The sequence below is a fragment of the Lagopus muta genome, chromosome 4 (assembly GCF_023343835.1).
Source record: "Lagopus muta isolate bLagMut1 chromosome 4, bLagMut1 primary, whole genome shotgun sequence".
NCBI lineage: Eukaryota > Metazoa > Chordata > Aves > Galliformes > Phasianidae > Lagopus > Lagopus muta.
Genome location: NC_064436.1, coordinates 24,777,851 through 24,799,459, shown reverse-complemented (window position 1 = coordinate 24,799,459; position 21,609 = coordinate 24,777,851). Strand labels below are relative to the sequence as shown.

The following is a 21,609-nucleotide window of genomic DNA, read 5'->3' as shown; positions in this document are numbered from 1 at the left end:
ATAGACTAAGGTACAAAATGCTAATTTACTGCTAGACTGCAGCGTCTGATTTGCATTCCAAATCAGGCTGCAGAGCTCCCCAAATGACTGTGTGCCCTCACAGAGTATTTAACCTATGCTTTTCCTGAGTAAATCTGTTAGTGTGTGTGTATACATAAGGAAGCCCATACAAACATGTTGTGCTTCACCATTTTCAGACATCTACTCTTTAAAATGGGGAATAGAAGCATAGAGATAAATCTGGATACTAGCAGTCAGATAAGGAATAGATAGTGATTGTTTTAAAGCTCTGCACTGTCCCTGAGTTGCTGTTTATTGTGACGCTGATGGCAAATAATGTATAGGGTGTGTATCATTTGTAGTGATTAATATAATGTGTTAAATTCTGCTTGTGTATATGCATAAGCACGCATGTGCATACATAGATGCTTGCTGTAAATGTTTTCTAGTATATTCTAAATGTGTGTATATTTGTTAGCTCCAAATGATACAGATACATGAGAAGGAGGGAAATGAAGACTTGTATTATTCTTAAATGTGCTGAGGGAGAGAGAGGGAGGGAGCGAGGGAGGGAGGGAGAGAGACAAGTAATACAGCATAAAGAACCCACAGGCATCTGGGCTTTCCCACTTCAGTAGCAGATAGGGGGAATTATGGGTTGGTGGTCTGCTGCATGTTAAGAGGACACCCCTCCATCTGTTTTCAGTACAGCCTGTTTCCAATTTAAAACACAGATTTCAGTACAAACCTCAATTTTTCCTCTCCATTTTATATGCAAAGTAAGGCTTATGAATTGGTGTCATTGCCATAAGGGCTCAGACCAAATTTCCCCCCAAAAAATTCACAGGCTGTTCATTTGAATACCTGCTTACAGTGGTACACAATGGGCAGCTTTGAGAAGAAAAATTGATAATCTTCACGGAAGAGTAATTTGAATGAAATTACACTTGACAGCCTGTCTCCAAGCAAACAAGGAGAGTGAGGGAGCCTTGCTAAGCTCTGAGGACTTGCCTAAGCCTCTGCTGTTGGAGCTTCCCAGGGAAAAAAAATCCACACTTCTTCCTACATCTGACTGAAACCTTTGATTAATTCTCTGTAGCTGTTTCTAGTGAAGAAAGGTAACCATGGAAGAGAATATGGAAGAGGGACAAACACAGAAAGGTATTGTGATAATTGCTTTCTGTTTGCGAAGAGATAATGATTTTGCAGTTCCTTATTTGCTTTAGCAGCATGCTGTAAGGTTAGTGAATGTCCTTATGCGGCAGATGGGAAAGATTTTTTTTTTCCTTTCTGTACTGCTTTCATTCATTTGTTTCTCTGCAGCTATTAATATAGTGATTGTTGTATGATGTTTAATATTAAAGGGATCTAAACAGTGAATTTTACATTTATACTTAGAATATTGCAAGCATTTAATGCAGGCTGCTTCCCAGACCAGTCTTTGTTAGCCTTCATTTATTTCATGTTTTCACGCTTGTCTAGCTGGGTCAAGGGAGCCGAGTGTGAACTATGAGAGAGCTACTCACACAGTATTTGAAGCTGGTTGCTGTTGGATATCTAACAATGTAGCCAGTATTTACACCTAGAATGAGAGTCCAGACTGAACAAAGACACAGGGATATATTTTGTATATATATATTCAGGAAGCACTGATATCTTTTGGCGTTTTTTTTTTTTCCTGTGCTTTATGTTGAAGTAATCTTACTATTTGCACTGTTCAGATTTGGATCTTGTTGAATTTTGTTCTGCATGTAGCAGCTGAAATTGCTTTAGCAAGACGTACACAGCATGTTCTGAACATCCAAGGTTTCTGGATAAGTTGAAAATAACATCAGTGTGCTAGCACTTAAAGATGCAACACAAGATGATTGCTGATTGTTTATTGATTTCTGATTCTCTGAAAAATGCAGTGTTTATGAAGTCCTTGCAGTCATGTTATTCTGTACAATTGACATTACAGCAGTGAGAGAGGAGTCAAGGATTTTTTTTTTCATTTTACTGCAGAACAAAGATTAATCCTGGGGAATATTGGCCACGATAAATAATGCGTACTCTTAATTCTGTATTTATTGCCATTTTTTGAGAAGGAATGAGAAACTCACTAAGTTTGTTAATGAAAATTGCCTGCAATGGCATGTTTTTCTGAGTTGATGCCATATTCTGTTTTCTGCTCCCTGATCAATCTGCTTGCTACATGTAAATGTCGTGCTTTCTCATTGTAAGTGACCCATTTAGACTGAATGCAGCTTTGGATTGTTTATGGTTCTCGTTTTGTCTAGAAACATAGTACATAATCATAAGAAGACTAAAGGAAGACATATGACCACCTTCTGTGTACATATGTATTATTGTATATATAAGGACTATAATTTGTTAGTGATTTAGCAGTTTCTTGAGTTAAATTTTATTATTTGCAAATGGCAGAAATAATGGCAAAGTACAAGAGTTTTTTTCTGAATGTAAAATCAATACTTTCATTGCCTGGTCTGTGTTACTTTAGAAATTAAAGATCGTTTTTCATAGTGCTAGAGTAAATAGAACTGTTTGGTCACTGAATTAAAATGCTTCATTGTTATTGCCTGAAGAAACTGAAATTCAAAGTTCCCAAATCCTTACTAGGAAAAAAAAAAATCATGGAAAGATGAATCTGTATTTTAAAAGCGCACATTGTTAATGAACTGTGTTCTCATTGTTCATATTATAAGCAGCTGAATGACCAACAGCCACTCAAAATGGTGTGATTAATAGTCTGATTACAGCAGCTAACACTATTTATTCCCCCCTCACCCTCTTCCCATTTACAATGCAATATTTTTGGCCTTTTTTTCCTTTAGTGGTACCCAGCTGTCATTGTGGACAGTGACAAGAGAATGTTAAGACCTGACAAATTATATTTATTTTTTCCTGATTGGTGTGGAAAGGGGGAGCTGCTTAGTTGCTGTCACCATATTTGTTAACCTGTCATCTCGACTTGTGTTCCTGCTTTAGATTCTGATGACTTGAAAAATGTATTTGGAGTTTGAAGAAAACATCTAGTGTAGGAGCAAAATGAAAAAAATCTTTATTTTTTGTGGGTTTTTGAATGCAGATCCAGGAATTTTAGCAAAATACTTTGGACACAGGGAAGATCGTGAAATGATGAATCTGTTTAAGGTTTGCACTTTGCATTTGAAAAGTGTTGGCTATTATCAGTCTGACTGGATATTCCTCTTTTATAATGCCTGTTTTTTGCTCTATTGAATGTTTTATTGATATCAGTGATACAGTTCCAGTTAATCTGTACCAGTTTTTCTAACTGTAGTGCCTCAGCAACTTCATCTGTAATATCTATGCTCTGATTTTCATGTTTTTCTCCTGTTTCTTACAAAATCAATTGGTGTGTAAATCTCACTGCTTGCCAACTCCAGTGCTCTTTACAGCAGTTGCTTTGAACCTCCCACTGAACAGCATTACGTCTTGCTAGCAGCCATGATGGAATTGGATAGTTTCATAGTGATGCATTTCATAAATATATAATGATATCTCTAATAACAAGACTACCAAAACTGCAAGCCTCTTATTTGAGAGACTGTTATGCAATAAGTTACTGAGAAGTGCAAATGGAATTCTTACCGTAGAGATTCTTAATAATGACATTCCGTCTTACACAATCGCTGCATTCTAATGTTTAACGAGGTTTGTTTATGGCTTTAGCTTGGAAAATTGTCAGAGTACATCACATCTGGTTTCTGAAATTAATGCATTATTAGAAACTATACAGTTTGAATTAATGATTGGAGATCAGAAACTTAAAATTTCCTTACTGAGTGTTTTCTTTTTGACATAATTATCCTTTTTTTTTTTCTTTTTTTCATAAATGGAGCTACTGCTGTTGCCCAGTGGATTTCATTTGTGAAAATCTAAACCAAGAATATTTGGTTACTCTTTCTGTTTTAAGCTACTAGATTTTTTTTTTTCCTATTTTTATTGTTCAGTTGTCTTTGTTCACATTCTGCTACTTAAGCTTGCAAGCCAGTGCAGACTAGTCTGTATGTCTCAAACACATTTGCTATACAATTGTTTGTAGCTGACCAAGAACTGAAGCTGTGCAGAAAACCTGGCTGGAGTGTCTACAAGTGAATGCCTAAAATACGTTCTAAGAAAGATCAGCTTGTTAACAATTTCTATAACAATGGCATTGTACTATATGCCTAGAAACTTCAACTTTCTATACCTTTGATTGTAAATTTGCAGTCTGGAAAAGTCCGGATAACTAAAGCCTGTGATTTAAGTGATTGACATATTTTAAAATGATCAGCTGCACTTAGAAGCATAAGTTTTCTTGATGTCCGTAGGGATGCATGCTAATTGTGAAACCCTTATGCATAAATTAGCACGCGTGTTAGTGGTAGGTCTCAACTGCCAGTATTTGGAAGACAGTGACGTCGAAAGCTCCGGCTCCTGCAGCACAGGTCCTCTCTCCATGAAAGCACTGAGGTTGCAATGATGACTCCCACTCTTGTCATTCACCCTCATAAAACAAAACACTTTCTAGAGGGCAGGCACTGTAAATCCACTGTAAAGAGTGGAGCTTTGAATACTCATACAACATACCCATTTCAAAAAAAAACAAACTATTCTGTACCACAGCAAGACATGTTTACACCATTTGAAAATATTTTTTTAATGGTGTAGTGGTTTGAATTCATTTCTAAAATATGCTGTTGTGAATGGATAGAGCAATTGTTTGTGCAACAGCAAGCACTGTGAATAACTGATTTTATTTTAGCTCTCTTGGCTGTAGTATGCCTGACAAAAATAGGCAAGGTTCCAGTGGTAGCAGAATAGCTATATTTTGTGACAGGTAGTGGTTGAATACTGGAGTTAATGAGTTAGCACTTGGTTTGCATTAGTGATCGTGATGGATCAGCAGTCTATTTACCGAAGTATAAAAAGGAAGGTTTACGCTGCCTAGGATGCTATCAGCAGTGTGCACACGGATTCTGCTTCTTCAGACATAAGAGATAGAATTACTTCCTTTTATTCTGGAAGTAGGTAGTAGTCTAATATGGAGTAGATGAAACTGATCTTGATTTCATATTCAGAAATGAAATATCAGCTAAAAAATTGCAAACATTGCTGGCAGTTTTTGTGTTCTTCTAAATCTTTTTCTTCACCTCTAAAAGAATAATTGTCTTTAAATCTTGTTAGGAAATTTATTAAAATAAAAAGGAGCAGATCATGCATTTTTGCACTTTGATTTTCTTGGTGACACTATTTGTAAATGAAGAGTTAACTTCTTCGTTTCAAATACAAATTATAGGTGCGAGCCATGTTTGTATCTTAAGTTGGATTCTTCTTGGATTGTTAGCACTTCAGCCCTCTAGGACTCCTGAATTTTATAATCAGTTTTCTGAGCAATTTGGAAACTTTAAATTTGGCCTTATAATTAGGAAGTAGTGGAGTTTTGCCAGCTGATGTTCTTCATTCTGAATCTGTATTTTTCAATGTTTTCTTCTTAAAGCCTGATGTACAGAGGTCAATGTAAAATCTTACTTGAAAATTGGAGAGCCACTAGCAGAGTAATTAATTTTCTTTCTTAATCAATGTTTAGTATGGAAGTAAATTTTAGTATCTGGCAAAGTTTCTCACTCTATTTCACGCTTAATACTTCTTTGTTAATCAATACATTTATCAAAGAAAAATTCCATAACATCATTCAATATGAATTTGAAATTGTTCTAACACTGTAAATTATTCATATTTATATAGTAATATCAGACTAAATTAATTCTTACATTAGGATCTGTAATTTGAACATCTGTTATTATTCAATATATTATGCTGTTATTCAGACAAAGACGCAAATTTCATCTTTCTTGTTTATTTAATCTTTAATATTGAAAAGTGTGTCTTAAGAAACACTGTTTTTTACTATTGCAGGCTTAATGTCATACTAGTTGTAGGCATGAAAAGCCAGCTTAAGTATGACCTATATAAATTCTTACAGGGCAAAAAGTATTCTAGCTGCCGTAGGGTAGCATTCTCAGTTAAATGTGTGAGAATTGAAGTCTGTATGGTAATTTTAACGCTTATGTCAACTTCATAAACTACTTTTGTAAAAAGATTTCATAAATAAGCTGTGTAATTATTTAGGAAAAAACACTGAATATATTACAAATGTTTATATCAATTATTTAAAAATACATAATGAAAATAGTGCTATAAATTTGCACCAAGATATTTGTATGATTTGTGAAAGTAGAAGTTAATTTGGTAGGGAAAACTTTCTAACTACTCTGAAAATAATCAACAGTTGTGACAAAAATCTGCAAGTATGGTGAAAATAAATTAGATTCAATTTAGTGCTTAGGTTCTAAGAGGGACTTACACATCTGAAAATTTATTCTTAAGTATAACTATGCATTATTTCTAAGTACCTCATACAGTTTTGCCCATGTACTTTTTACCCTGTTTGATCTGCAACGGGTTAGAGAATGTGCTCTGTCCTGTTAATATTTCATATGGAGTACGAAGTACAAAAAAACCCACAAAAATGGTTCTGGTTGTTCTGCCACAGGTTGCAGACACCGGGTATAATTATATGACCATTATAAAGCACGTAAGCATCTGATTTGCATTTGAATCCAAACAGAAAAAAAATCAGTGGTGAATATGATCCTATATCAAATGCTTTGCCAGTTAATTTTCAGTTTGACAATTCTATGTTACAAAATCTTCAGTCCATACCACTGCGATGCGAAATTCCTGCTAGTATGTCATCAGGTGACTGATTTCTCAGATGTGCCAGCAAGCTCCACATTAATGCATTGTCACAAGTCCTTTGCTTATGGGGAAAAAGAGAAAAGGTATAGGGACTTAAATTTCATTGTGTAAGGAGTGGTTAAGAATTCTTGCCATTTTCTTTTGCAGAGTGATGAGAATCAGTATCAGAACAAAAAAGTATGGTGTGAAACACTTCTTTCCAGAGGGATCCAGAATTTTAAAACTGCTATGGGAAGAGAAAAATATTTGATTTAAAATACTGAAATATACAGTTGTCCTTTCATGTCAGACCTATAGAGGTTCGACCACCACCCTGGGGAATCTGTTCCAGTGCCTAGCCACTCTTTCAGAGTGAGAATGTCAAGTGAAGTGTTGGCAATTTCTTTATGCACAAAATCTGTGTTTTGAACTGGGGTGTTTTCAAGTGGTTTCCAATCTTTGTCTTCTGTCTTTCAAGGAAAAAAATCTGTTTAGGTGTTAATGTAATGATTAAAGGTTCAATAAATTTAAAAACAAAACAACACATAGGGGTGGTTTGAGAAGAATAATACTAGATTGGTATTGAGTGGTCAGGTGCTGGTACAGACTGCCCACAGTCACCATCCCTGGAGGTGTTTAGTAAACATCTAGATTTTGTGCTGAGGGACATGGTTTAGTGGGAAAATATTGGTGGTAGATGGATGGTTGAACTAGATGATCTTAGATGTCTTTTCTGATCTTGGTGTTTCTATGTCTGTGCTATGTTCTATACTATGTGAAGTAAAACATTTTTCAAATGTTACACACAAAAAAGCTACCATAAGAGTAAGTCCAGATTCCCTTTTTATAACAGTGCACCAGTAACTTTTTTTCCCCCTGAGGAAACATTCAACATGATACATTCATGGCACCTTGCATTTATGCTAATATTGCAAGTATGAGCAGTATCTAAGTATTTCAAAGCTATGCTCAGGTAATTGAAAGAGGGAGAGCAAGTTTGGTTTTACCTTAACTGAAAGCAGTGAGTGATAGGAAAATTTTCATGCTTGGAAAAGGTGAGTATACATTTTCCCATTACTGGAAAGTTCTCCCAGTTGACCCATTGGCCTAGTTTCCATGGTGAGGGAAACTGGCTACATCACTTAGCTAGGCAGCATACACTGTCTGGGAAACTCCTCTAGCCCAGTGACACTATCTTCTACTAGTGAATCAGTTTAGCTTTGTTTTTTGTGTGTATGTGTGAATTCATTAAAACTTGCCACACTCCGTTTTCCCACCAAATCTTCTTACTGTTATGCTATATGCAATACTAAGCAGCTAGCATAATTTTGGACCAATTTAAAAGCCTTTGGAAATCTAGCATGGGAAGAGCTTGTGGTCTCTTTCTATAGCTTTCAAGTGAGCTATCTGAAATGTGTTTGGTCATAGCTAAGAACTTGGGCTTGCAGTTTTTCATACAGGAAAGAAAAATGACTTGCTTCCCATCTCCTTTACCCTTCTACAAATCTTATCTCAAACAACTTTTCACCGTCAAAACTCATTTTTTATAAAGTGCAGGTTACCAACGGTACCTTGGATGCTTTGGTTTGCCTTAATAATTAAAAGCTGGAATCTGCGTGCTGAAGTTGATAGTTGTTTGTAACAGTAATACTGTTCCTGTTCTGTCAGTAAATAAGCTCTCTTTAAGGCTATTCTTTAATATTTAATTCACACTAGTAAACATCTAGGGTCTTAGGTGTTTTAATTTAATTTCTTATAAAAAATAGAAAGTCCAGGCTCTAGGTATGGTGGTATATAAAGCACCAAAGGAACTTGCATCTCTGTTAGCTTGTAGAAGTATGCCACAGAGGCTGATATGTTATGAAATCTGCTGTTTCAGATTTTACCTGGTTGTAATACTTGTGACCTAATTTTTGCTAAAAGACAAGTTTTTAACTTATTAATCCCTGAGAATATGATGCGAAAATAATAGAATCACCAAGGTTGGAAGAGCCCTCCCAGATCATCCAATCCAACCATCAACCTATCACTAATAGTTCTCACTAAACCATATTCCTCAGCACAATGTCCAAATGTTACTTGAACACCTCCAGGGTCGGTGACTCCATATACGTATTTAAAATATAAGGAATACCTTGACCTTTACCACTGTAAATATGAGAGACATTTATTAGAGACGCAGAAGAACATTTGCTCCAGCAGCAGGCAGTACTCATGATTACTTAAGAGAGTGTTTATCTGTCATGCAACTAACTGTTAGGCTGTTCACTGAAGTACTGCATTGCCTGTTAGTGAGTGGCAATGAACATTAATTGTCCTGGTAAATTAGTTTTTTCATTTTGCCAGTTAAATGTAATATTGCTTCCTTGCATCATATATATGAAGTGATTAATATTGAGTAACTTCTTGCTTGGTACTGACCTGCTTGTTCTTGGATGTCCATGGTCAATATTAAATTTATAACTCTGTTTTTCTGTGTAACTTATTTATCATTGGTCATGGGGCAAACTGAAGGTTGGACCTGATCTCTGGGGTGCTTATATCTAATCCACTCTGTTTTTATGGGGAGACAGATCAACAGATCAGAAGGTGCTGCTGACATTCTAAGCAGACAAATGCATCTGAGCCCTGCCTATGTATAGTTAGGGCAGATAGCTGCTGTAAAAGAAAATGGGATGCAGTAGCTGCTCCTATGCGTAGTGAACCCAATTTAGCCTCTCTGGTTGTTGAATTGGTCAATTGTGGAATAACCTTAACTGAGAAGACACTTCTATTTTTACTGATAATTATAATAGTAAATAAGTACCTTGTTGAATCCTGCGTGTGGTACGGAAGAACTGAAAACTTTAACGTAGTAGTGTTTAAAATAAAGACTATACCAACAACAAGGATGTACTTTATAAGGATAAAATAGTAAATATCAACTTGATATGCATTGCTGAGGGTGAAAGCAAATGTTTGAAATTGCCTTGAGATGGCTGCCACTGTGTTGCTCAGAAAGATATATTCAATCATTTTTTTGAATGCTCTTATTTTTATTAAACATAATAGGTTTAGCACAATGTGGTTTAACTCTTAATGTGGTTTGCTTTTGTCCATGCCTTGATAAAAACACAATTATATAGAAAGGGAATCTTGCATTTCTAGCTCAGTGACATAGTGACTGACTTTTCCAAGAAACTAAGTATGTTAATACTTACAATACTTTTTGTTATGATGCTTCAATATATGTCTTTAGATATTTTCTTAGCCTTCTAATTTCTCACTGAGAGACTGATAGCTACCTGAAATCAAACAGTTAATCCGATCTTACTTATATTCTTGATAAATTATAAACTAGCATATCCATGTATCCATGCTTGCTTTTCTCTTAGGTTGTATTTCCTTATTTAAAAAAAAAAAATCCAAGCAACTGTAGATTCTCTTTTTTGTTCTCGTGCTATTTAAAAGCATCTTATTACCATGTGGCCTAAGTAGATTGCTGTACTGATCTCTGTAGACTGGAACAGTGAACAATCTGTTCCTACATAACTAGTTAGAGATCTGCTCCTCTTTAAGCCAAAAGATATTTCTTCAATTCAGTTTTGTTGCTGCAGAATACTTCCCCTTTGCTGGAAGATCAATTGTCCAAGTATTAAGGATTGCCTTCATTCACACTAGCTACCACTTGTAAAAAATGAGTAGCATTTGCTTGTAAATTCATACATTGCCATTGCTTTTAGTGTAACTTAATGAAACTGGCATACTAGACCTGTGTAACTTCGGTGAAAGTCAGTAACCAGGGCTCAGATCCTGAGAAGACTTGCCTGCATGTTTTTGCTGTCATGCACTGTCAGTAAATCCTATAGGTTTTATTCAGATTATTAATTTATGCAAAAATGAAGTATTTGCACAGTCTTTAAGATTAGGACTAACATTGCAGTGGTGTAACTTGCTGTCAGGTTTTGGGCTGGGAATCTGTGAGAGGACATGATGATGCAATTAAATGGGATCTGAGCGGAGACTGGAAGGAAGTTTGAATGGTGTCTCAGATTTTTTTTGTTTGCATGAAATCACAGCAAATTAATATGTTCCTGTCTGTCTACCAGAGGGTCTGTTTTCAAGAAATACTGCCTTTTTTTTCCTTGGCTGCTTTTTTTTTTTTTTTTTTTTTGAGTTTTAGTGGGGTAAACTGGACCTAGTAGTAGCAGTACTGAAATATATTGCTGGTGTGTTTTGTTCACACACTTAAGCCACGCTGATCATCAAATTTACCATGCGGAAGGAATTTTTCCCCAAGGCGGATTGTGAGTGACCTTCTTTTTACCTTTCTCCCATAACATAAGCATAGTATGCTTTCTAAGATTATCTGGGAGTTTGAGTTCTGCTGCTAATGCAAGGACATACAACATTGGTATTATCGTACTTGTTATTGTCCTATAATGAGTTATAGATGAGATTTTTAGTTTTTTATTGCAGATCTGATGGAGAGTGCTGGTTAATTACCTGTGTTTTGTTGCAAAGGGTAGTGTAGATCTTTAATTAAAGCCTTCTGAGTGGAGTGTCTCTTACGTGGTTGTCTGTGATTGCTGGAGTTTGACAGTGTCTGAAGTGAACGCAGAAAATGGATGCTTGTTTTTGAGTTTTTTTTCTTGCTATGCTAAGCTGTACCATTAGTAAAGGATACAATATTCAGCCATTGTTAGAGTTAGGGAATAAATTCCAGTTTTATAACACTGTTCAGTTACACAGAAATTAATCAAAAAAAGATGCTTCTAACTGTGGCTAAACTATGAATTTATTAAAACGTATGCTGCAATCACACCTATAGCATATGGTGCAAAGGCCAGAAAATAAAAGCAAATTGTTCAACAGCATATGGAGGCTATAATTTGTCAAAGATGCAATCTTTCAAAGTTATTCTAGTTTTATGAGCAGTGTTCATTTGTGAAAACACTGCAGTAATTATAACCTAGTGGTGATTAGGCCTTTCAGGTCAGCTGTGTTTATGCTATTGGTTCAGACAATATGTTTTTTGCCCAACCCATCTGCCACAGACATTAAATATTTAAGACATGAGGGAACCTATTATATACATTTGGGGCCCTTCATCAGCTTTGTGTATGTGTTTGCACATGGGAGACTTTCGCTGTTAATTTTTTTCATTGTTCTGGTCTGTTATATATGACCCATACTGTCTGCATTGCCTGTGCTAGCAGCAGATATCCTCATTGTTACCTGTCACATCCCATGTAGAATGAAAACATATTTTCTTATGTATTTATTGACAACCATACTACTTTCAGAATCCATTGCAAGAGAATCCATCTCTTCCTAAATGTTACTGGAATATGGAGATTTGAAGACTTTCAAGTACCTGCAGCTATCTCTTGACATATTTTGAGAGTGTTATGCACATACAGAGTAGTGAAATATCCCATTCTTTCCTGTTAGAAACTGTAGTTATGGCTGTAATTGTGGAGTTATCTTGTAATGCACAGTTACTCCTAGTTCTCGTCCTTGATTCATTTCTTACCTAGGTTTGTTTTTATAACCTTTTAACATAGACTCAATTAGATTTGATGTAGATGCTGCAGTTGCTAAGACTTGTGTTGTTCTCTGGCATCTCAATTTTCTCTTTTGGTTGTTATTGCCCTCATAATTCCTGGTCTTTTTGGAGTGCTTGAACTCGGTAATTCAAGCTGACAAGACAGACCTTCTGCTATGAGAGCTTTGGAAGTACTGCCACTCAGAAATGGCTGATGGGTAACAATTCCTGTAATATTTCAGTGTTGCTACAGAACACCACTGTTTTACCTGTAAAGAGATAATCTTACTAGGATTTTGTAGTTCTACCAGGACAATGAATCACACAGGGGGCCAGATGTTAACAAACATTATAAAAGTAGCAGTCACTAAACTAAAATATTGCAGTATCTTAATTGTCCACGATCTGTTTTTTTCCCCATAGCAGCCTCAGTGTGATAAACTTTATAACTCAAACTCTGTCCTTCAGAAATGTGATGAGTAGTAATTTGTTTAGAGCTATTAGTGAGTAATCATTCTGCAGATCTTTTTCAGGTAGGCAAGGTCACAAATTCTGTAGTAAATTCAGGTAGTATAAAGAAAAATTAAGAATGCTTGCATGTGAAGAAACTTACTCTATTCAAGTGGGAAAGTATGTTAGAAACCTTCATGTAAAATTTTTCATTATTGTCAGAATTCTAAAAAAAAAAAAAAAAAAAAACAAAACCATCTTACTATCTTTTTCATTTTAATGACATGTAAAAAGAGGTCAATTATTTTCATTAGCTTTACTTAATTACTTTTTTATTCTTTGTCCATTATGACTAGCTTTCTGAAATTATTTTTCCTTAACAAAAAATGAGGAAACACTATTCTGTTTTGAGTGCTTTTATGGATAGAGCAGCAGTTGCTCTGTCAGTGTCAGTGTTTATTTTAGTCTCTGAATTAATTTTCTTGGTTGCTAGGCAATTCTACTTCATAGTTTTAATGGAGATGACTAATTCAGGGTGCTCTCATTCCACAATCTGCGATTTTTTTGAAACTAGATTTCTGATATAATGCACGACAAATAGTCTTATCAATGTATGGTTCTAGGATTATAGTTAATAAATGCCTATATTTAGAGTTAATAAAATGTTCATGCTGATTGTTTGGCCCTATCTTCCTTGTCCATTCCAACAAAGCCACTGTAAATCCAAGGTATTCAAAAAAGGCAGAACTGAGCTTTTATTTGTATGTAGAGGGGTTGTGTAGTATGTGTTTGGAGCTGGTACCAGCTGGACCTTCTTACCTTTACAATGGCAGTGGTATAATAAAATGTGCACATCTCAGTTACCTAGCTTGCAGATACAATCAACAAACCTTGCTTATTTAATTGTGCAGGGAAATTTAAAAAAAAAAAAAAAGGTATGAATATTCAAAGTATTGATAACCCTATTGCTAAATTAAAATTATTAAAAGAGTGCAGTTCTGGAGCTGTTTTTCATACTGGAATATATAATGAATGAGGACACTGTGTTTAATGCTTTATGATATATCCTTTTTGAAGGACAAATACAGGGAAAAAATAACCTGGTATTTCACAGAACCCTCAGTATTGGGATAAAGCAGAAATATGGGCTTTGTTTATTTTGTTGCTATCATCTATCTGCTAGTAAAACATGCTCTTTTGGCTTACCTCCATTCTATTCTTATGTTCCAGTGTGAGTGAACTGCCCAGCTTAGAAATGAATGAAATTGACCCCATTCCTTGTTAGGAGAATATGTTGTGTGGGCCTAAAATGCCAATGACATCTTCTAGGCTCTGTGTTCCCAGTGTTGTTTCAAGGTTTGGCAGCTAAGTTTCTTTACCCTTACAGCATCATTCTGGCTGCTTAATTGTTTTTTTGTTTTCATTTCTCTTAATTTATAATAAGCCCTTCTTCTGAATTGTGACAACCTTCTTGGCACAGTTAGTGCACTGAGGGCTACAGCTGATGTGCTTTATCTAAATGATTTGTTGCTATGAAAAAGTCTAACTTTGTTCAGCTCAAAAAATGTTAGGCTGCAGATGTGTATATTAATGATTTTGCTTTAAGTACACAATCTTTGTTTTATTTGTGCAACTAGCTTCTGGCAAAACTTCCCAGTTGCTATCTTACATCTTGAGTTGGAGCTGAGGTTGGTGTTAAACTTTTTTTTTTTTTTTACAAGTAACATTAAAAAATAAAAAAATAAAAATAAAAATCCCATAGAGGAACTTCTACCAGGTAATTTTGGTAGTATACAGATTCAGTAGGTAAAAAAAATTGGACCTTCATCCAAAGTAAGTTCTCAGTAGGAGTAAACTATTAAAAATGGGAAAACATCACGGCTACAATTTTCATGATGCTTGATAATAATTGTGAATGAAATCATAGTAAGGGAATCAAACTTATATTATTGGATTAACAAGCAAGCTATCAAGCAGTAGTTTAAGAATTAATGTTTCAGAGATAATTAGTGTTTCAGAAAATTGTTACTGTATCCTTAAAATTCTGGATTAAGGTATGATATATATGAAATTACATACCTTTTGCACCTTTCAGTTTGACTTATGGAACTTACTACCAAATTGTGATTTAGAAAGCTCTTACTGTGCCTTAATTTCCCACTTGTCAAAAACCACGTAGGACAGTTTTTAATTTCTTACACCCATGTTATGACTTGTTTATTTGGTTTTAGTATTTATACTTCTTCAGTGAGAGTCTTATTTTAGCTATGATCTGTAGATGCTACAGGAAAACAAAGAATTCAAGGCAATACTTACCCATTTGTTAAAGTGCTTTCAGTCATCAAGTAGTGCTTTCTGCTATTAAAGGTGAAAATAAAGTGTAATTTGGGTATGCCCCAGTTTAGAGTCTTTAATTTTAGAATCTTTTATATAGAGGGAAAATGGTAAAGGAGTTGAAGTTGTCATGGTTATGGCAAATGTGGTGTTAAAATTAAGAGTGACAGACCTTTGATTTTTAGCGGTGATAATTTAAGGAAGAATGGTATGATGTACGTATGGTGGATGTCTGCTCAGTATGTCAAAGGAAGGAACAGCTTAGAAAGTTGTAACTTCAGTCTCTTTCAGTAGAACTCAATGTCTTAGTGATAATATACATGTAATATGGAAAGTCTAGGACAAATATTATACTAGATATTAATCTGATTTGTACTCATTTCATAGCACTGATGCCTGACAGTGACTAATTGGCTTATGTTTGCTTGTTTGTTTAAAAAAAAAAAAACCAACCCAAAAACTTCAGAATATTTTTTTAGGAAGATGATCAGACTATTTTTATACAACAAGGTTTTTGATAGAATGTAATTCTAAATATATAGAGAGAACTTCAGACTGAAATAAGGCTACCGAACTCTTATTAGAAATATCCGTGAAAGACTGTTTTTGTGTTCAAAGGAAGCAGATAAATCCTCTTGGTGTACTGCCTGCACAGGAAGAGATGCTGAGCATCTTCTCTGGTTGTTTCCAGTCTAAATTACTCTTACTGAGATCACGAGATAAAAAGAAAATTGTGGCAGTTGCATTTCAGACTTCATGATTTCAAAGGAAAAATTATTTAATTTACATATTTGTCATATTCCATCAGTAGGATGTGTTACCTGGAGGTTTTGACAATGCTATTGACATACATACGCCCTACTCTCATTTTGCATTTGCATGCTTCCAAATAGCTTGAAATGCTGTTTTTGTGTTGTTGTGATACGTAAGGGTAGCCTTCAGGGTTTTGTATTTCAGTTTAGTTTTAGAGTCAAAGCACATGACGGATCTAGCCTTTGCAGCTAACATGCTGAATAACAATGGCAAGCAATTCCAGTTTCCTTGGGGTCTGACTGCCCACAACAAACATGACAGAATACAGTGTCAAGCAATTATCCACCTCCTGACATATATATATAAAAGAGGAAGGATTTATTCAGAGGGAACAGATAGAATAAAGGGCATGAAGGTCTCTGAAACAGGGCTCTCTAGTATGAGGCTTGAGGAAAAGAGTATGGAATTAGATGTTCAACACCTAACCAAGAATTTTAAGAGCGGAAGAAGCTCACTAGAGAGTAATAATGATAATGCTAAGAAGTCAGTCCAATAAATCACTAATCTGTATCACATCTGTGATGAAATGCGGCTCCACACTGTTTTTGTCACAAGTCTGTGTTTTTCAGTGCTTTTAACAGCATTTTTATTTTAACAAATAAAAACAGCTTTTTAAAAGTGTATATTTTAGGATGAAAAAAAATCAAATAATGGCTTTATGGCTTTATTTCTGATGCTACTGATTAGCTTTCTTTGAGTGTCAAAAGAAAGTGATTTCTCCAGCTTTCCACAGTAGGTGATAGATTCCCTCTTCCTGCTGTTTCAGTTGACTACAAATTTTCTTTGTAATTTTTCTTAGTCCAAAAGCGTTCATTCCCTTGAATGGTAGGGAAGGATTTAGGAAACAAACAAAAAGAAACAAGCAAAGCTAAAAAGCAGAGTTTTTATTGTAATCCATTATTAAAAATGTAGACTAGTCATAATATATCAGTGCACTTGTCACTGCTCACAGTGATTATCTGAAAGTTGATCCAATCACTTTCAAGGGTGATCTCTTTGAATTAGTATCCTGGTGACAGTAGAAGGATCAAGCCTGTTTAAATCCTGCACATCACCAGAAAATGTGAAGAAATTGCAATGACTGAAAGACAGATTACCACAAGCAAGCGAAAGAAAGGCCTTATTGACGTGGATTTGGAATGATTCTTTGCTCACAAACACTAGAACCACAAGGTATTAGGCCATGCTAAATGACTTTAAGCAACGAAGTGATATTCATCAACTGTTTATAATGTGTCACATACACAATATGAATACTAATAATTCTGGGGAAAATTTGCCAGACTTTGCCTGCAAAAAAAAAGTGAGCTCCACAAAACTAGCTTTTTTTCTTAAAAACATTTTGTTTGCAATGTATTCAAAATCTTCAAATATAGAGATAACATAAACATCTGTCAAGACTCCCAAGAAGTGTTTGAGTATGCGTAAATTACGATGAATGTTAAATGCTAGTATCCTGAAATGCTGTACAACTAAGTGTTTGATTATGCTAGAAATTGGAAGGGAGGGTGATGGGAGTGGGAGAGGAAGAAGGAAAGTGGGAATGTCCTATTCCCAAGTGTGTGTGTATATAGTTGTATATTTTCCCTCAGTATTAATTTCCCTACTTGTATTAATTTGTTACAAATCTATGGACTTGCAACTAGCAATTCAAAATATTTAGAAAAATAAGATTATTTTCAAAATTCTATCTAATCTCGTGGCAGTTCCTTGGGCATGCTGGAAGTTATATATATTTTAATTTTTTTCTGTATGTAAGTAGCGCGTTCTTTATATCAGGATAGAAAACTGTTATTTGTATACATGTAAACACTGCTGTTCCTAAGAGATGTTTTGCTGACAGAAGCTGTAAACATACAGTAGATTAACTTACTCATAAAAGCTTTGCTGCTTTTTATGAGTCCTGAACAGAGGCAAATGAAGAAGCAAAAGGTGTCATGGCAATTTTATCATTCATTCTTCTGTCTTCCAATCAATGATTTGTGATATGTTTTCATGAAATAAATTTTCTTTGCTGTAAGAGCCAGGCAAGGATCCTGTCCTTCTTCCCACCCACTCAGTTTCCTCAGAAGGTTTATAAGAAGCTAAGGACACCATCCATAAAAGTTTTTGTCTTTCGCAGGCTCTGATACAGGTGTAGTGTAGATGTGGTTGAATCTTCTCATTTCATCTCTCTAAAGGCAGGTGCTTTGTAGAAAGCTGTAGCTCTGTTCACTTTGCTGGAAAGCCAGTTTAAAGGTGGGTTCTTTAGGACTGAGTCACCATAGGTTGATTAGCTGAAGCTCCTAATGAATGGTCTGGAGATCAGAGAGTAAGCAGCTGATGGGGATGCAAAGGGAGAAGGATGGAAAATGAGGGTTGTGTGTGGTGAGAGGCAACAAGGATTAATATTTAACTGGGAGACAAAATGAAAAGAAGCCACTATTCAAAATAGAAAGTGTAGTTGCCAATATGTATCTAAGTTTTTCTCATCTGCTGTGAGAGGAATAGAAGACAAAGTTGTTCTTTGTGTCATGTCTCAAGTTTGAATGATTTGGTATTTCTCCATTTTGAGACCTTGTTAATTTCTATTAATGGGGAGATATTGTGGCTTATTAGATTAAGATAGTACTTAATAGTAAAAGATTGGGAGTAAGCAAAACTAGTCTTTTCTGAGGCTGTTCAGCTTTCAGACATAAGCCTAGATAAAAAATGATATTCTTTTTTGTTTTTCATGCACTGAATCCTGTCTCTTTGTTCTGACAGACTTCAACCTTTGTCAGAGATCATGTTGATGTTCCATTTTACTTCACACTAAGCTTGTTGCTATTTGTGAACAATTTTAAGTAACGTACAGGAGACTGTAATTAACGGTATTCCCCAGGGGTTGCCCTGGTGAGGCCACATCTGGAATACTGTGTCCAGTTTTGGGCTTCCCAGTTCAAAAAATAGGGATCTCCTGGAAAGAATCCAGTGGAGGGCAACAAAGATGATTAAGGCCTGGAGTATCTCCTGCATGAGAGAGGCTGAAAGGCCTAGAACTGTTCAGTCTAGAGAGGAATAGGCTGAGGAGGGAATCTCATAACCATTTATAAATATCTCAAATGTGGGAGTAAAGTCAATGGGGGTAGACTTTTCAGTGGAGTGCAGCCATAGAGCAAGTGGCAGTGGGCAGAAACTGGAACACAAGAAGTTGCATACTGTTGCAAGGAGGAACTTACACTTTCTTGCACTGGAACAAGCTGCCCAGAGAGGTTGTGGAGTGTCCTTCTTTGAAGATATTCAAGAAAAGTCTGGATACCTAGTTAGGCGAACTGCTGTAGGGAATCTGCATTAGCAGTGAGGTTGGACTCTATGACCTCTAGAGATCCCTTCCAACTCCTACAACCTTGTGAATCTGTGATTCTGTGTTTATTACATGCCATGGCCTGATTTCTGTTTGATTTCATTGAAGGAAATTTTGTTCTGCATCTCACTAGTAAGAAAAATTCTTTGGTGATGCATCTCTTGAGCTACAGGCTATATTATGTTAGAACTAGCTGTGCTGCAACAACTCTGTAACTCTTTGTCAGTAGAACTGTACTGCTGTTGCCAGAAAAGCAGTGCATATGAAGTTTTGCAGAGCAACTTGGGTTTTCCCAGTTCTGCAGTACAAAGTCTAAAAAATGATAATGAGTGCAGCTTCAGCAAAATATATTGAGGAGACTGCGCTTTGTAGAGTACCTGCCTTTCTTTTGAAACAAGCTTTAGTTCATCATATTTGGTCTTCTGATATCATAATTCAGAAAAAATGCTTCCTATACTTGGAAGCAGGGGTGAAGTAGAGTTGAATGTTGGTATTGATTGTTGGTATTCCTTGCCAAGTGAAATTAGGAGAGAGGAGGATGGAAAGGGAGTGCAGCATTCCCATGCTGCACTGTTCAGTGGAGCCAAGGTCTAGAGGTGAGCTAATCTGGAAGAAAGAAATGATTGCCCTTATTAATTACCACTGGAGAGAAAGGAAACAACAGCATGAACAGTAGTTTTGTTGTGAAGCTTTGAGCAGCTATGTAGTACACAAAGTAACTGATGCCTGGAGTTTCATGGCATGTCTGCTTAAGCTTACAAAATTTCTAGGTGCTGTGTAATAGGGATTAAATGCAAAGATCAGTCTTAATGTCATAAATATAGAAAACATACTGAAAATATGAAGTGGATGCATTGTGTGGGTTCAGGAGTGAGAAAACGAAGGAAAGCAAGCAATCTTATCTTTCCATTTCAAGTAAAAAAAAAAATTAAGTGTTCAGCATCCAATTTGGGGACCCGGCATGGGGCCCAATTTTCCTGCCTTTGTAGTTCAAGGAAAATAATGTAGTCTTAAAGATAATTAGTTTACAACAGCAAAGCCTGTGAGCACGCAACAGCTGCTGCTTGAGTGAGAGCTGTCCTTCAGTTATTCCTTTCACTGAGCCATGGACTTTTGCTTGTGAAGTAATAACAGGGCTGTTCAGAGTCAGAGCTCTGTGTGTCTAGGAGAGTTGTAAAATACAGTTTGTAAATAGATACTAGGTATACCAAACTAGGTCATTATAACAGTTCAGTGAAGCTCCTCAGTGCTTGCAGGAGCCCTGTTTGACAGATCAGACAGATACTGCCTGGCTTGGATGGTGTTAACATGATTGAGAGGGAGCTGCAGGAGTTTCCAGTGGCTGCCAGATATTTTCTATAGATTGGATAGGAGTGTTCAGTTCCGAAGAGAGGCATTAAGCTGGGAGAGTCTCTTTTATTCTGTATCTAGAATGTGATATGATAACTGCATGATACTTCACTTCTGCTATTTGCTGTCAAAATTAAAAGGAAGCCAGAATCACTCTTCAGCTGGAAGGCTATGCTGAATCTGTGCAAAGTACTATTGGGGTGGTGCTGGCACCATGGCTTTAGCCACAGAGGAAGCCTTGTGGACTTCAGTATTTCCCCCAGGCAACAACAAAGGCGAGACAGAAAATGCTGACTGCTGTTGGTTGGAGAGTTCCCATGAACTCTTGGCCCTGTATCACTAGTTACCTTGCTGTGATGCATAGGATACACATTAATTTTTACAAAAATGTTGCTTTGCTTTGAGCAGTAACTCTCAAATATAGTCCACTGATAAAGCTGTTTTTTTGGAGATACTTTCTAAAAGCTGAGAGCAGCATGTGTAATCAGTCAAAGTGTTTTTCTAATACAAAAGAGTGAATTATCTCATTTTTACTGCCCTCAGCCTTTGGTTTTGGGAAATACAACACAGTGCCAGGAAGTATTTCTTATTGGTGAATGTATTTTGCTGCTGTTTCTCATGGAGGTAGGAGACGTTGGACTGAGGTTTGCTGGGAGTTTTCTCTGTGCTGTTAACTAAGGAGAAGGACCAGAATTGCATAGGGGTCAGGAAAATCTTTTCTAGCAGTATAGGCAGACGGTACCCTTAGAGATAGCTTGGAGCAGGGATAAAGCTGCAGTAGTACTTAATTGTGCTCCCAAGTGTTCCTTTAAGTGATGATGCCAAGTAAAATTTGTGAAGCTTGGTTACCACACAGGCAAAAAAACATAAAAACAAAGTCCCAAATTGTTCTCTGATTCTCCATTAGAGATATGTTAAGGAGAAACCAAAGGTGTCTGCCTTTAGACAGTGGCAGAGGAAAAGCATATGATCTTGAGGAAAAAAAGAAGTGGAAGCTTAACTTCTCCTGTAGCCAAGAACAGTGGATAGGACCGTGCAAATTCTTATGAAATTAATGAGAATTGGA

General features: G+C 36.1%; 1 protein-coding gene across 1 annotated transcript in view; it reads left to right on the top strand.

The window, feature by feature from the left end:
- The first annotated feature begins 595 nt into the window (after positions 1-595).
- GPM6A (glycoprotein M6A) overlaps positions 596-21,609 on the top strand; it is a 94,400-nt gene continuing 73,386 nt past the window's right edge. Inside the window, exon 1 of the mRNA XM_048940987.1 lies at positions 596-1,161. Coding sequence (XP_048796944.1) covers positions 1,125-1,161 — 37 coding nt within the window. The 5' untranslated portion in view covers positions 596-1,124. The remainder of the gene's footprint in view (positions 1,162-21,609) is intronic.